This window comes from Megascapheus bottae, chromosome 21 (assembly GCF_031878675.1).
Source record: "Megascapheus bottae isolate mThoBot1 chromosome 21, mThoBot2.hap1, whole genome shotgun sequence".
Lineage (NCBI taxonomy): Eukaryota > Metazoa > Chordata > Mammalia > Rodentia > Geomyidae > Megascapheus > Megascapheus bottae.
This window is the reverse complement of record NC_143529.1, coordinates 29,907,721-29,921,697: the sequence shown is the minus strand read 5'-3', so window position 1 is coordinate 29,921,697 and position 13,977 is coordinate 29,907,721. Positions and strand designations below refer to the sequence as shown.

At 36.7% G+C, this 13,977-nt stretch overlaps 1 protein-coding gene across 2 annotated transcripts in view; it reads right to left on the bottom strand.

Moving 5' to 3' along the window:
• Nyap2 (neuronal tyrosine-phosphorylated phosphoinositide-3-kinase adaptor 2) overlaps positions 1-13,484 on the bottom strand; it is a 249,634-nt gene extending 236,150 nt beyond the window's left edge. For both annotated transcript variants that reach the window (XM_090354917.1, XM_090354918.1), the window contains exons 1-2: positions 12,885-13,484; positions 3,650-3,885 (exon numbers count right to left, since the gene is read on the bottom strand). In XM_090354917.1, the coding sequence (XP_090211043.1) occupies positions 3,650-3,870 (221 nt within the window). In that variant the 5' untranslated portion in view covers positions 3,871-3,885; positions 12,885-13,484. The remainder of the gene's footprint in view (positions 1-3,649; positions 3,886-12,884) is intronic.
• Positions 13,485-13,977: the final 493 nt, after the last annotated feature.

Below are 13,977 nucleotides of genomic sequence, written 5' to 3'. Positions count from 1 at the left end.
TGTGCTTGAACTGAGGGCCTGACCTGGCACTGACCTTGGGCTTTCTCAGGGTTAGAGCTCTACCACTTGAGCCACAGCACCACTTTTAGCTTTTCCTATCTATGTGATACCTAGGAACAGCACCCAGGACTTGTGCATGCTAGGCAAGCACTCTACCACTAGGCCACACTCCTGGCCCATTTTGATTGTTTTTATTGTCTGAATTTCTATATTTGATGGCCAAACTAAATAATTGTCTGTAAATAGTGAATCTCCAAGGAAAACAGAAGTTCAGAGGTACCTGCAGCTTCTTCCTTACAGAATCCATTCTTGACAGTCCCTTACTGAGTTCTTATTGGTGCATCCTTGACTCACATGGTGTTTTAATACATTGATTCAGTACCCTTTCCCTTTCCCTGTGACAAATTAGGATTTTGCAACGTATCCAGGCTGAACTCGTTGGAAGCTATAGATTTTGCATGCCTGTTTTCCCATGACCATTTTAATTTTTAAAAAAATTCATTTAACAACACTTGGACAAAACCATTAGAATTTAAAATAGCAGAAAAGAGGAGCCACTGAAAGAACTATTTCATTAGGCTTTTTTTTTCTTGAAGCAGTTGTTCCTTGAAGCAGTTAAGGAAAACAGGAACAACATCACTTTTTATTTATTTAGTATGTTTCTACACAGCAAACCTTTAAAGGAAAATACCAGGTGAGAAGTAGATGTGAAAGTACATTAGACTGAAGAGTGATAGAAGACTCAAGTTGCTTTAAAAATAAGGAACAGGGCTCAATCTTGGATCATTGAGAAAGCCAGGCATCTATTCCTTTGCTACGAGCTCAATGTTTTAAGCTTCTGAGCTTCAGCACAAAAGGCATTTCAGCAGCACATGTGTGATCCAGAAGGTCAATCATATGAAATCCTATTTCCATTTTTTAAAAGCAATCTTTGGCTGCCTGCACATTTCTGAAATTGCAACTGGCATATTTCACAGAGAATTATCATCAATGCCTTTTCAAGGTCAAACATGTTTTATCTTAAGAGCTTCAACATTTATACCCTATACATTAAATCACAGTATACATTTATGTGGGCATTCATCACACACAGTTAATCATTTTAATTAATTAGACTATGTTCTTTAATGCCCTAGTGTATTTTTTTCCACTTGACATACATCACATGGTAAAAATATTGAAATGTGTGTTAAATGTACATGTGGCTATTCTGTGTTTGTCACCATCTCTGAACCATCCTCCCCACTCCCTAAACACATGAATGATTAGAATTTTGCTATAGATTTTCTTAAACTACTAAAGACATATTTCTTCTTGGGAAAGTTGGAGCAATTCCCTCCAAAATTGTACTCTGAAAAGAGAATATATGGCTATTAATGTCTATACATTGTTAGAACCCCTGTGCACTGGACATAATATAAAAAAACACTGTGCTTGGCCAGATGCTAATGTCTCATGCTTATAATTCCAGCTATCATTGAGGATGAAATCAGAGGATCACAATTTGAAGCCAGTGAGGAAACAAAAATGTGAGTGGAACTCTTATCTCCAATTAACCAGTGAAATGCTGAAGTGGAGGTGTGGCTGAATGAGTCAAAAAAGCCAAGTGAGCACTCACGGCACTGTGTTCAAGCTCCAATATCAGCATATATATGTGTACACACCACCTTGTCCCCGCCAAATAAATACTAACTCTGTGTTTGGACATAACTTTGGTGCTAAGGCTGGTTCCATAGAGACAGCACCCATTGCCATCCTGACACAAGACAATAAGATAGGGCTTCCATTTCCTCTCATCCAGTCATGTCTTGTCTAGTTTTTACTTTTCTATTTCTAACTTGCTCTCTCAACAAAATCCAGAGACATGTCTGTTGTCGTGTTTTTGAAAAAAAAATATTAGGGAAGTTTCAACCATGTTGGAGGCTCTATTACTATTCTAGTATATTTACCTACTGGCAATTAGCCATCCAAAGAATGACAGGGAAGGGGAACGATAAAGAAGAACTGTTGAAAGAAGCAAGACCCAGGCCAAATCTTTCAGTTCCAGCATGACAGAAGGACAAAATGCTACTTATGATATGATTGCCTTTTTCGCCATACACAGTGTATCACACAACTGACTGCCGCCAGTAGCTGTCCTTGGCCACGCATCTAAGTGACTACCTGTAATTATTGAGCTTGAAAACTGCAGACTCAAAGCTCAAATGCTCACCAGAAACTGAAGTCAATCAGAAGAATTCCACAGAAAATTATTAATACATAATAGGAATGAATATAATATTGTTTTTAAGTATATAGTTGTCAAAATGCTTACCATCTACATATTTACCCCAAAGCATGAACTCCTAAATCCATGGTCTAGGGGCTGGGAGTTTGGCCTAGTGGTAGAGCGCTTGCCTAGCATGCACTAAGACCCGGGTTCGATTCCTCGGTACCACACACATAGCAAAAAGCCGGAAGTGGTGCTGAGGCTCAAGTGGTAGAGTGCTAGCCTTGAGAAAGTCCAAGGACAGTGCTCAAGCCCTGAGCCCAAGCCCAGGATTGGCAAAAAAAAAAGACTACTAAAAAAGACTACTAAATCCATGTTCTAAAATATTGTTTTCTTGTTTTATTTATCTCTGTCATACAAAATAACTTTCCATTGAATTGTTGCATAGGGTGACATTATCTGTTTTTTAATAAAACTTAATAGTTCATAAGAATGCATTCTTTGTCTTTAATCTCACAAGTCACAGAGAATAAGCAACAGTACAAAATAGATGAAAAATCTATGATGAGCTGTCAAAATGTCCAGTTATCCAGCTAATTGTTATGAAATAATGTCCCACATTTGGACCTAAAAATAGATTACAATCCCAACAATAAAAATAGATTGCAATGAAAAAATCAGAACCATATCAAACCCAACATGTGTCCACCTGTATCACCAGAAAGTAGGAGCACACACACACACACACACACACACACACACAAACACACTGAAAACACTGCCACACTTCCTTTGAAAAACCAAAAGATATTTACCCTCTTTAGATGTTCATGCTCAAGTGCATTTAACCTCCATTTTGAGGGCTGCAATCTAGGACTGATTAGCTTGCAGCTGGCTTAGATTTTGCATCATAAAATTAATTTTGGTTGAGCAAACCTGGAGCACTTGGTGTCAAACAAAAGACTTAATAACCATTCGACTCTGCACAGAAAGTAAAACTCAAGATTCCACCTGCTTACTGCCTCACAAGCCTGTGATTATTGATGAATTTAGGTCAGATTGTAGAAAGATGATGAACTTTATTTAAGGTCAGAACTATAAGCAGCAGCCATTGGTGAGTAATCAGACTTTGGCTATTAAACTTTATATATTTCTTTGTGCTTTAGCCAAGGCGTTGAGGATGAGCCTTTATTTGCAGGAAATTAAATTCTTTCCCCAGCCCATCTGTAATCCCATATGCACAACACACAAAGAAGTAACTTTTTTAAAGCTAAAACAAGGATCCCTGAAGCCCCTCTAGAGTTCAGAGGCTGTCTTTTCCTTACCAAGTCTACAGGAATCTGACAAGTTCCTACTTGGCCCAATGATCACATCAGAGCCTCAATCCCACACGTAGGTTTGATCAAGTATGAAAGGCTCATTGGTTTAATCCATACTTACCGCTTTATTGCTTCTTCTTGTCTTCGGCGTTTTTCACTCTTCTCTTTCAGATAGGCCATGTTTGTTTCATTTCTCAAACGATCATTCTCTCGAGCGATATCAGATGCGTTCTGAATTACCAGGCCATCATATGCCTTCATCCCCATATCCTCGATGTACTGGAGAAAGCTTTCCAGAGGGTCAAGGTCAAGGTGAGCGTTCATCATCTTGGAAGGTATCATGTAGAAGGTCACGTCCTGCCAAGCGAAAACACATTGTAGACCTTTACCTACAGCAAGGTGACGGCTCTTCTCTTTAATATGGTGTCAGTTGAAATCTCCAGAGTTAGTAGTGTGGTTAGGATGAATATGGTCCTGCTGAGTTATAATATTTGAATTTTTGTAAGCAACAGATTTTAAAAAAGCCCTTTAATGAAGATCGTTATGGAAAATAATAATCAAAGGGGATTGTGTTTTATTCAAAATTTTATGTGTCTTTCCGTGATTACTGCTGTACTGTGTATGACTGGTGCAGATTTACACATTTTAATTTAGATTCTCTTTTTGAGGAAAATGTCTCACTAGATATTACAGGACCCCAAAGTACTTGAAGAAATATTAAATGGTTATTACCTGAACATTAAAACTCCCTCAAAGCAGCAACATGATTAGAGAAGCAAAAGGCAAAAGTTCTTGTTGTGAAAAAGAATATGAAAGTCCAGTGGAAGTGCATGTGGAAATAAATATTTGGCTTTATAATTAATTGTGATTTTGTTTCATAAAAATATGCTCTTCTATCAAGATTAACAGATACATGTTTGATCTATTTTTCATTGGCATGAAGAATCTTCTGTACATCTAAAATGAGTGATAAAATTATTTTTAAACTCATTTGTATTCTATGTATATGGAAACAAGAGGTTTGTCTTTGTGATTGTTGTTCTTAATGTACCATGTGAAGTTATTTCTTTTCTCTTTTTTCCCCTTATGATGTCTCTTGTTATTACTTACTGTATCTGACTTCATTTCCTGGTATGTTGCATATACATTTATTTGTTTATTTGAAATAAGGAAAGGAAGGGGGAAACAAGATGATTGGGAGGGGGTGGGAGAAGGGAATGTGGGAGGAAAACATGAAACCTGATATTAATGGTATCGTTCTATACCTTGCAATAACACAAAACTTACAGATAATCAGGACAACAAAAGTTCTGAGCAGACTGGTAGTTCTAGTAGTGAGAACTTGTTTTATCATTGCTACATGGAGATTTAAAAAGTCAGGCCAGAGAAATAATTCTTGATAAATCAAAACTAGTTAAAAAAAGTTTAGACAAAATGTACGCACATGAGAGTATATCTAACTCTGAACTATAAAATGGAGTCAGTACACACTCCTACCACTGTTGATGGGACAATTAAAAAGGGCATCAATATAAAGGCATCTGAATACAGTTTAAAACTTGAATGCCCATAGAGGTATGTAACATGAAATAAAATGTGGCAAGAAGACGGGCAAGCATAGTAATGGTGAGTGGATATGAGTGAATGGGTGGGTGGATGAATGGATGGTTGGATGAATACATGAATGGATGGAGGGATAGGCAAGCCACGAAAATTGTTATGCATTGAAGTGGAAGTTTCCAAACCATTGATTATGATCATATGACTTAAAGAAATTATGCTTTCAAAAATAAAAACAAAATCAAAGTAAAATTAATCGCAGAAATGCAATCTTTCTCTCCTAACTTAATAAAGCTTTCTGTTTTTAATTGCACGTTCTGTCAGAAAGAAAATTGTAATAGCTGAACCAGATAGGAAAAGGAAAAACATTTAATATTAGGGAAAATAATAGTTGAAAGTGATAAAGCTCTGCTTCTAGGACTAAACTAAGTTAATATAGGAATTATGTGTTACTAGGCATGGTGGCTCACACCTGCTACAAGTAGCTTAAGGCCACTCTGGGCTAGGTCTGAGATGAACACATTCCCAGGGTTCATAGAATATCCCTCTTCATACAAACAGAGAAAAAAAGATCCACATTATCATGCACCATTCACTTTCTTCAAAAACTCAGAAATGTATTTTGTGGGGCGGGAGCATGGCCTAGTGTTTGAATGCTCACCCAGCATGCCCCGGATTCAATTCCTTGATGCCATATACAGAGACAAAAACTGGAAGTGGTTCTGTGGCTCATGTGGTAGAGTGTTAGCCTTGAGAAAGTCAAAGGACAGTGTCTAGGTCCTGAACTCAAGCCCCAGGAATGACAAAAAAATGTATTATGAAAATAAACTGTTGAATGTAAAGTCCTAGGATTTTGTTTTTCAATTGTAAATCATTATCATTCTGATTTTTATAAGAGTCATACTTCATGTTCCAAGGTGTAGATATGGAAATTTTATTACACAGCAGAGTTCATTGGCATTTCAGATGTCAGCCCATGATTGAAACTCAATGCATTTAAGAATCTCTACAATCCAAGAAATCTTTGATATTGGAGACTTAGAAAGAGTTGTTGTTGATATAATTTTGGTATGTTAAATTTTTTATTATGCCTTGTTTTTAAGCTCTAGTGGGTTTGAGATTAAATGGTCTTTTAATTCCACCTACCTAATATAACTGAAGTGTATTTTAATATTGGTCCATCAGATTAGATTTTTCAGTGGTGGACACACAAAGGGAAAAGAAATTACTGCTACAAATGAACTTTATTTAGGTGGAAAGGGATGAAAGAACCATAGTTAAAATATTGGGCCAGGAGTTTGGCCAAGTGGTAGAGTGCTTACCTAGCATGCACAAAGACCCTGGTTTATTTCGTGGTACCACATACATAGAAAAAAAAGCTGGAAGTGGTGCTGAGGCTCAAGTGGTAGAGCTCTAGCCTTGAGAAAGTCCAAGGACAGTGCTCAGCCTCTGAGCTCAAGCCCAGGACTGGCAAAAAAAGTATTACCATTATGGGGAGTTTACTCCCATGGAGAGCATTAGCATTAGGCGTGATTGGGTTAAAAGCAAACAACTTTATGGCAATTTTGCCTAAACTAGCCAAGTCAGTAGTCAAGGATATTAAAGATAATGCCTCAGGCTAGAGATTTTTTCACCAATCTGTCCTCTAGCAAAAGTCTGTATGTCTATTTCTAAGTGACTTGAAGCATTGTGATCCAAAGGTTTTTTTCAATTTTCCCTGAAGTTTATTAATTTGGAAATTCAACTCAAATGATATTAATGATTAGGCTTGAGTTTACATAGCTAATTATTAATGAGATTTGTTTTTGATTGCTGGATATTAATTAATTTGGAATCACATTTCAAATTGGCTGAAGTTTAAATTGCTTCTGTTCTAAGTCATATTTATGCTACGAAAAGTTAGGCTTTTAAAGAAAAGTTGTGTCTTTGTTCATCGTGTTGTCCTGTGCTTCTGGATCAGTCACTTCTTCCATCATTTTATTTTCCATCCTAATTGTTCCTTACCCCCCCAAACTTTCTCACACACACACACACACACACAGAGAGAGAGAGAGAGAGAGAGAGAGAGAGAGAGAGAGAGAGAGAGAGAGAGAGAGAGAGAATTCTATTTGTTCACTGTTCCCTTTTTAATTCACACACTCTTCTCAGTTCTGGTATTCATTTTGTTTAACTATTGGTTGTCACACTTTTTTCCTGCTAAAAAGAATTATTTTAAAAGAGAGTCAGCCATGAGATGTAGTGAAAGTTTCACAGGATGAAAATGAGGCAAATATTTGGGTACTTGGGCATGTCTCCTGGTTCTAGAAATACATTTCATTTTATTAGTCATTACTGAGTATCTGTTATGATCCAGGCCAAGACCAAATTATAGCATTGGTGCCATTCTATAGTGGAAGAGCTAAGAAGTGAAACAATTTCATAGTGTATGATTACAACCCTGATTATATCACCTACCCTTCTTTTTCATATTTGTTTGACTATAAGCAAGGAATATTTTTAGCAAATATATATCTTCAAAAATAGGATAAGAACCTGCCAATGTTGCAATGTCACAATATTTTTGCTTACTTGTCCATATGCAATTTATGATGTGGAGAATCTCTGATACCATCTTGTAAGGGCACAGATGAAAAGTATTGTAGTGTGGCCAGAACGTATCAACTAAGGAGCTTCTGGATCTCTTGTGTAAGTTAATTAGCATCTTTGACCTCCAGTCTTTATGTTCTTAAAAAGTGGTGATTGAAATAGACATGTCATTTGGACTCAGAAAATGCATATGTATGGTCAATAAACCAGAAGATAATGGTTACTCATCCCATTAATATGATCAGAATTAAAAAATCAGTGTTTAAATATTTATATTTAATACCATTAAAATATATGTGAATGGTTATATTAAATAATTAATATCTCCCCAATTTTTCTGAATGAGCAAGATCATATTTGAACTCACGACCTCACATGCCTGATTAGCATTTTCATTCAAGGATACCATCATACCTCCAATTTTGCTGGTTAGCTAGAGAAAAGAGTCTCAGATTTGTTTGCCTGGACTGATTTTGAGCCTTGATCTTCAGATCTCAGCCTCCCTGAGTAGTTAGGATTAGAAGCAGGAGACATCACGGGATACCCAGCTAAAATAACTTCTTGACCAAAATAACTACTTTGGAATAGATAACTGAAATCTTTGAGACAGTTCAACTTCCTCAAAAATAGATATGTAAATACAGGCTAAGTTAGTTGTTCATGCATTTTCCCACTAACAAAAAACTGGTTCTGAACACTTCTTATCTATTTCTTCCACTGTTCACATCTGGGGCACCAAATCCTCAGAATGTATGGTTTCAAGCTAAAAAAAATATTCCATAGGCAACTGAGCCATAGTTCAAATACACAGGAAACATATTTGTGGCCTCACAGAAGATAACTTTGTTCACTATCTACAGGTATGTTTGATGCAATGAGAAAATGTAATCAAGTCATAACATGAATTTCTTTGTCTTTCAGAAATGCACATCTGTGTTGAATGAGGTAGATCCTATAACATCAAAATCTGGCTAATGAATATTAAATCAAACTCATTTCTGCTCCTTGAATGACAGTCCTGTACATGAGTCCTTTACAAAAGCTTGTCTTCAGAACCTCATTCCTCCATTGGCACCTTAGGAGCCCCCATTCATTGAGAGGAAAATAAAGACATCTTCCTGTAACATCTTTCAATATATCTCAGTAAGAATCCGCTTCAAGACCTGTAATGGGTTTCTAGGGGAGAGACTAGAGAGTGAGTAAAGTTGAAGTGGAACTTTTGCTTTCCAGTGGCATTCCTTTTATTCAACTAATGTATCACTACATCCAGTTTTATAAGAGACAATGAGGAAGAGAGAGATGATGATGATGATGATGATGATGATGATGATGATGATGATGATGTTCTAGCCTCACATCTACTACCTACCATCCTGAAACTTTGGTTAAAAGTTGGTATCTGTGCTCATCATTTGAAAAGCAATTCAATTTTCATTAAAATGCATGGTACTAATCCAAATAATGGAATATCACCGGTAAACGACATTCTTGGAATTTATTTCCCACAGTTAAATTCAAATGAGGAATTCTTTTGGGAAAGTAGCGGACAAGGGATTCAGAATCCCCATGCAATCAGCGAATAGTTATAGATCCCCCATTTACACCCATTTTTCCACTGTGGTATCCTGTATTCTCTAGTAACTCCTTTTGCCTAATTTTTAGATTACTGCCTCTAAAATCACAATCAGTTCTATAAAAGCCACCAATGCTAGCTTAAATACAACTGGATGACTAATTATAAAAATACTTGATATAATATGGTGATATGTCTCAAAGTTTTGAATTTTGGATTCATTCAACTCAACTGAGAGGAAACAATTTAAACTGGGAGAATATTTATCATGTTGAAATTACTGTACACAGCTTCATATGTTACACTTTTTTATGTGCAAAATCATTATCATGCCTTACCAATGCTAAAACTAGAACTGAAAGCAATATTAATTTTTCCTATAATTTCTTACAGAAATAAAACTACTTCTAATACACATGGGGAACATTAAGCAGGTATGTCCAAGTGGGATCCATAGACACATAAAATATGTGTTGGTTTTCTTTTTTTTCCTTTTCCAGTAGCTACTCTGCTTATCCAAGTGTCTGGAGAAGATAAAAAAAACTCTACAACAGAAAACTAGGGACAATTTTTCAGAAATAGATGTATGCAAGAAAAAAATCTAAGGTCACACATTTATTTGGATTATTCATTTTTTCAGTTAAAATATCAGTTTACAGAGGGCATTTAAGGTGGGTGCAAATAAGCTAGATGGATATTCAGAATGCCTACTTCCCTTCAGGATACATATAAATATTTTGTTTTTCATTTGCTTAAAATTCACAATGAGATTTTCCATTAGAATAATTTCATAGCATGTCTTACCAAACCACTCCACCTCCACAGTAGTGGCTGAGAGGAGTGTGACACTGATTTGTCAGGCACAGCCTATAGTGACCTTGCACCTTCATTCACTCAAAAGTATTTTCTACATGCCCACTACACATCTGAGTAAAGTATTCCACAATCTTCATGAGTAATCATTGCTTTGTAATTCTGAGGTACTTATGGAAAGTTTCTGGAATAGAATCATTCTCCAATTACTTTGTGTTTTCAGTATAGAAAGTTGTGACCAGTACATGAACCAGAATTATTTCCACCTTCTCGAAATAATAGAGCACAAAAGCTCTGTTTTGGAAGAGAATTTCTTCTCAGTATGTCAGCTTCCATGGGAAGCTTTCTAAGTTTGAGATCACAATAGTCCTTGCAAGGTAATCCTTTAAATGAAACTTATTTTGTGTCATTTTTATTATGATATTTGTGATAAGCAGGGGGAACATATTACAAAAACAGGAATTGCTTTCCAGAAGAATGTCTGGATATTTAACTGTTTATCCAGGGATACTTTTTCTTGCTCTTCACTTGTAAGTGGAAAAGCTTTTGAGTTTCTAACATTGATATGTTTCTGAGGTTTTCAAATGACACCTGTATTAGCAGAGTAAAGACATTATTAGATGTTGAGTTACTAAGATTCTGATTTCATACTCCAGTGATTACACCTTACCTTATATAGAGAACCTAGTAGTATTGATTCAATATAAGTTTCCCAAGAAAATTTCAACTATATTTAATGTGTGATAAATTTATACATCTTTCACTTTATTTACATTCATTTAGGGCAGTTAAAAGACACATTGTGTATGAAAATGTGTTTAAACCAGGATTCATACATGCATACACACACATACACATACACATGCACATAAAACTTATGCATAAGGAATTGGTAGTTAAAATTTGCTAACTTCTGGTAGTAAGACCAAATCAATACCATAATTAGTCTGGTTATAACCCATATCATATGCAAGTCAAATTGTTTTTCTGATAAACCAAAAGAATATAATCTATTAAACAGTCCTATGATTTCACTTTTTATATTCAAAATCCTATGCCAGCCCCACAAATGGTTGTGTTCATTTCTGTCATTTTCTGTGTCACTCTAATGCAGATGTGCTGCCCCAAATGGGAAATTGTGCAGCTACAAGCAAGACAGCTTTCTGGAGAGACTACAAAGACACTGATTGCCTTTTCCTCGGAAAGATCACTTTGCAGCTAGTTTTTCTGTACTATCTTTTTCCCCCAAATAGCTAAAATTGACATAGATCATGTAGATGTAGTAGCACTGCAAATTAAGTATTTTCCTTAAGTTTGTATAGTCATCCTGTCTGAAGATGCCAAGGTCTGAAGAGATTGCAACTCCCAACTTACATTAGAAGCTCATGCAAAGTGCCAGTGGATGCTTGAAGCAATTGGTCCCAGATGCTTACAAGGCAATATTTTCAAAGTATATACAGTTTAACAAATTGATGATCACAGTTACAATGGAAACCATCTAATAGAATTGAGTGCTTTTCTAAACAATAACTGACCTTTGCTTTTTTACTTTTTACTCATCTTCACTCTCTACTCTACATAACATATTTCAAATTGTTGGACCTCCCTTTAGTGCCTTGTGAAGATTGCAGTATTTTCTGAGATTTGTCTTCATTAATTGTCTGAATTGTTACTGCTCTTCACAGTCTTTCCTTCTTTGATGAGTTTGGTAACATGCTTTTACCCATAAAACAACATAATTTCTTTTTTAGCAATTTTATTTATTTATTTCTACTGTAAAGGTAATGTACTGAGGGAACACCATAATTTCTACATAAGGAGCTACCTTATTTTTTTTCATTCACTTATACAGTTTGCTCTTGGCCATATAAAAGTAAACAGCACCAAAAATTGTGAAGAGTTAAGAAAGGAGTTAATTTTCCCACTTGCTCTATATTTATTATTCCACAATACTTAGGAAAACTTTTGGAATTTCAAAATGAGAAAAATTGAAGCATGCTACCTTCTTTAGCTGGATGTCCTTATTGTTCAATATATTTAGAAAATATGTAGTGCTAAACAACTTTAATAGTTCCCAAAGAGCAATGAGAATCAATGACATTGTTAAAGGCAACTCTTCTGGGTACAGAACATCTACACTTCTGATATGTGAAATACTACAATGTAGTAAGGGAAATTAGGAAGGAGATGCTTCGATAGAACAGGGCATGCTCCAAGAAAAACAAGTTTGCCCAAAGTTCCCCAGGAGATGGGCATTGTGATGACAGTAAGCAAAGCTAGATGTGATTGATAAATATTAAAACGTATGTTTTTCAAACAGTTTTATGTCTAACTAGTCAGAAAGAAGCCATTTCAGCTTTGTTGTATCACCAGTACTCTGGCTTTTTGTGGGAGTGTGTCTTTTTTTTTCTCTCAGTGCAAAACTGGGCTCTCACTGCTGACTGTTGTAAAATATTTATGGTATGGAATAGTGGATAAATATCTAGGTTGCACAACATGAATGCTAATTAATACTCTGGAAATATTTTCAGGGATTTTAATAATTCAATATGGCTTATTTTACTAATGAAAAAAATCTAATTTAACCATTTCCATGGTAATGGAACTAAATGGGTAAGGGAGTAAAAATAGCCTGAGGCTTCCTCTCGACCTGAATGCCATGCTTGTGGCATTAATTCTGCTCCACCTAATAAAAACATGCAAACTTCAGCATTAAGTATCTGTAACTAAAACCCATTCCATGCCATCATGAGATTGCTCGATCTACTTGGTGTTGGATTCATTGAGCATGCTTAGAATATCTGAAAAAAAATGAAATACATACCAAAAAAATGTAAGTCCCCAGAGAGAGCTAAGTGCAATAATGAGAAGGTGACTGGAGTCTGTCAGAGCCCTCTCTCTCTCTCAGCTGATCGCAGGGCAGCTCCCGAGGAGCAAATCCAGCACCATAAGAAACAGACTTGTACTTCAGCTCAGGGTTTCTTCAATTAAAGTGCATTGTATCTGCATGGGGAAAGTGTCGAATCCCAGATTCTTCATCATTAGAGATCAGAGCATTCTTGCTGTTCTTCCTATCGGATAAAATAGCCTTTAAAGTTTGCAAGGAAGATGCCAGAGCAGAAGACAGGTGCTCGCTTCCTGGCAGCGACATTCAGAGGAAAGAGGGCATCGCTAATGGGTGGGGATGAGCACACAGCCCCTCTCCTTCCAGGTCCAGCGGGGAAGAAATTGAATGATTTTACCCACTTGGCTAGACAGATGATTCCAAGACCCGAAGCAATCAGCAGGCTCACTAGAGTACCTCATTTGATTCTATTCTGGGTAGACAAAAATTTAACGATTACAAAAAAAAAAATTAGAAACATCCTTTCTAACTGTCCCTTTTTTTCCAAAAAAAAAAAAGATGCTCTTTCTCATTGCCACTTATACACAGAAGGGTTGGAGCAGCCTAGCTTGTGTGTGGCATCGTCCCTCCCCCGCGACAACTAGCTCTCTCTCTCTCTCTCTCTCTCTCTCTCTCTCTCTCTCTCTCTCTCTCTCTCTCTCTCTCTCTCTCTCTCTCTCTCTCTCTCTCTCTCTCTCTCTCTCTCTCTCTCTCTCTCTCCCCCCCCCTTCTCCCTGCTCCTGGCTCCCTCCCTCCCTGCTTCTCTCTCTCCTCTCCAGCTGCCTTAGTCTGTTGATGCTGTTGCTGATTAATCAGGGATTCTGAAACAAAGAACCTACCTTCGGAAAGAAGCAGTCATCTCTCCTCTGCTTCTGCCATCCGTCTGCTTGGAACGGCAAAGCTGCCAGCTTCCTAGCACCTTGGAGAGCTCCTGCTCCCCGGGCCCATTGGAACAGGGAGAAGAAGCAACTGAAGAAATGACAAGAAACCAGAAAACAGCATCTGTCTACTTTGAATTTGGGCTGTGGGTGGG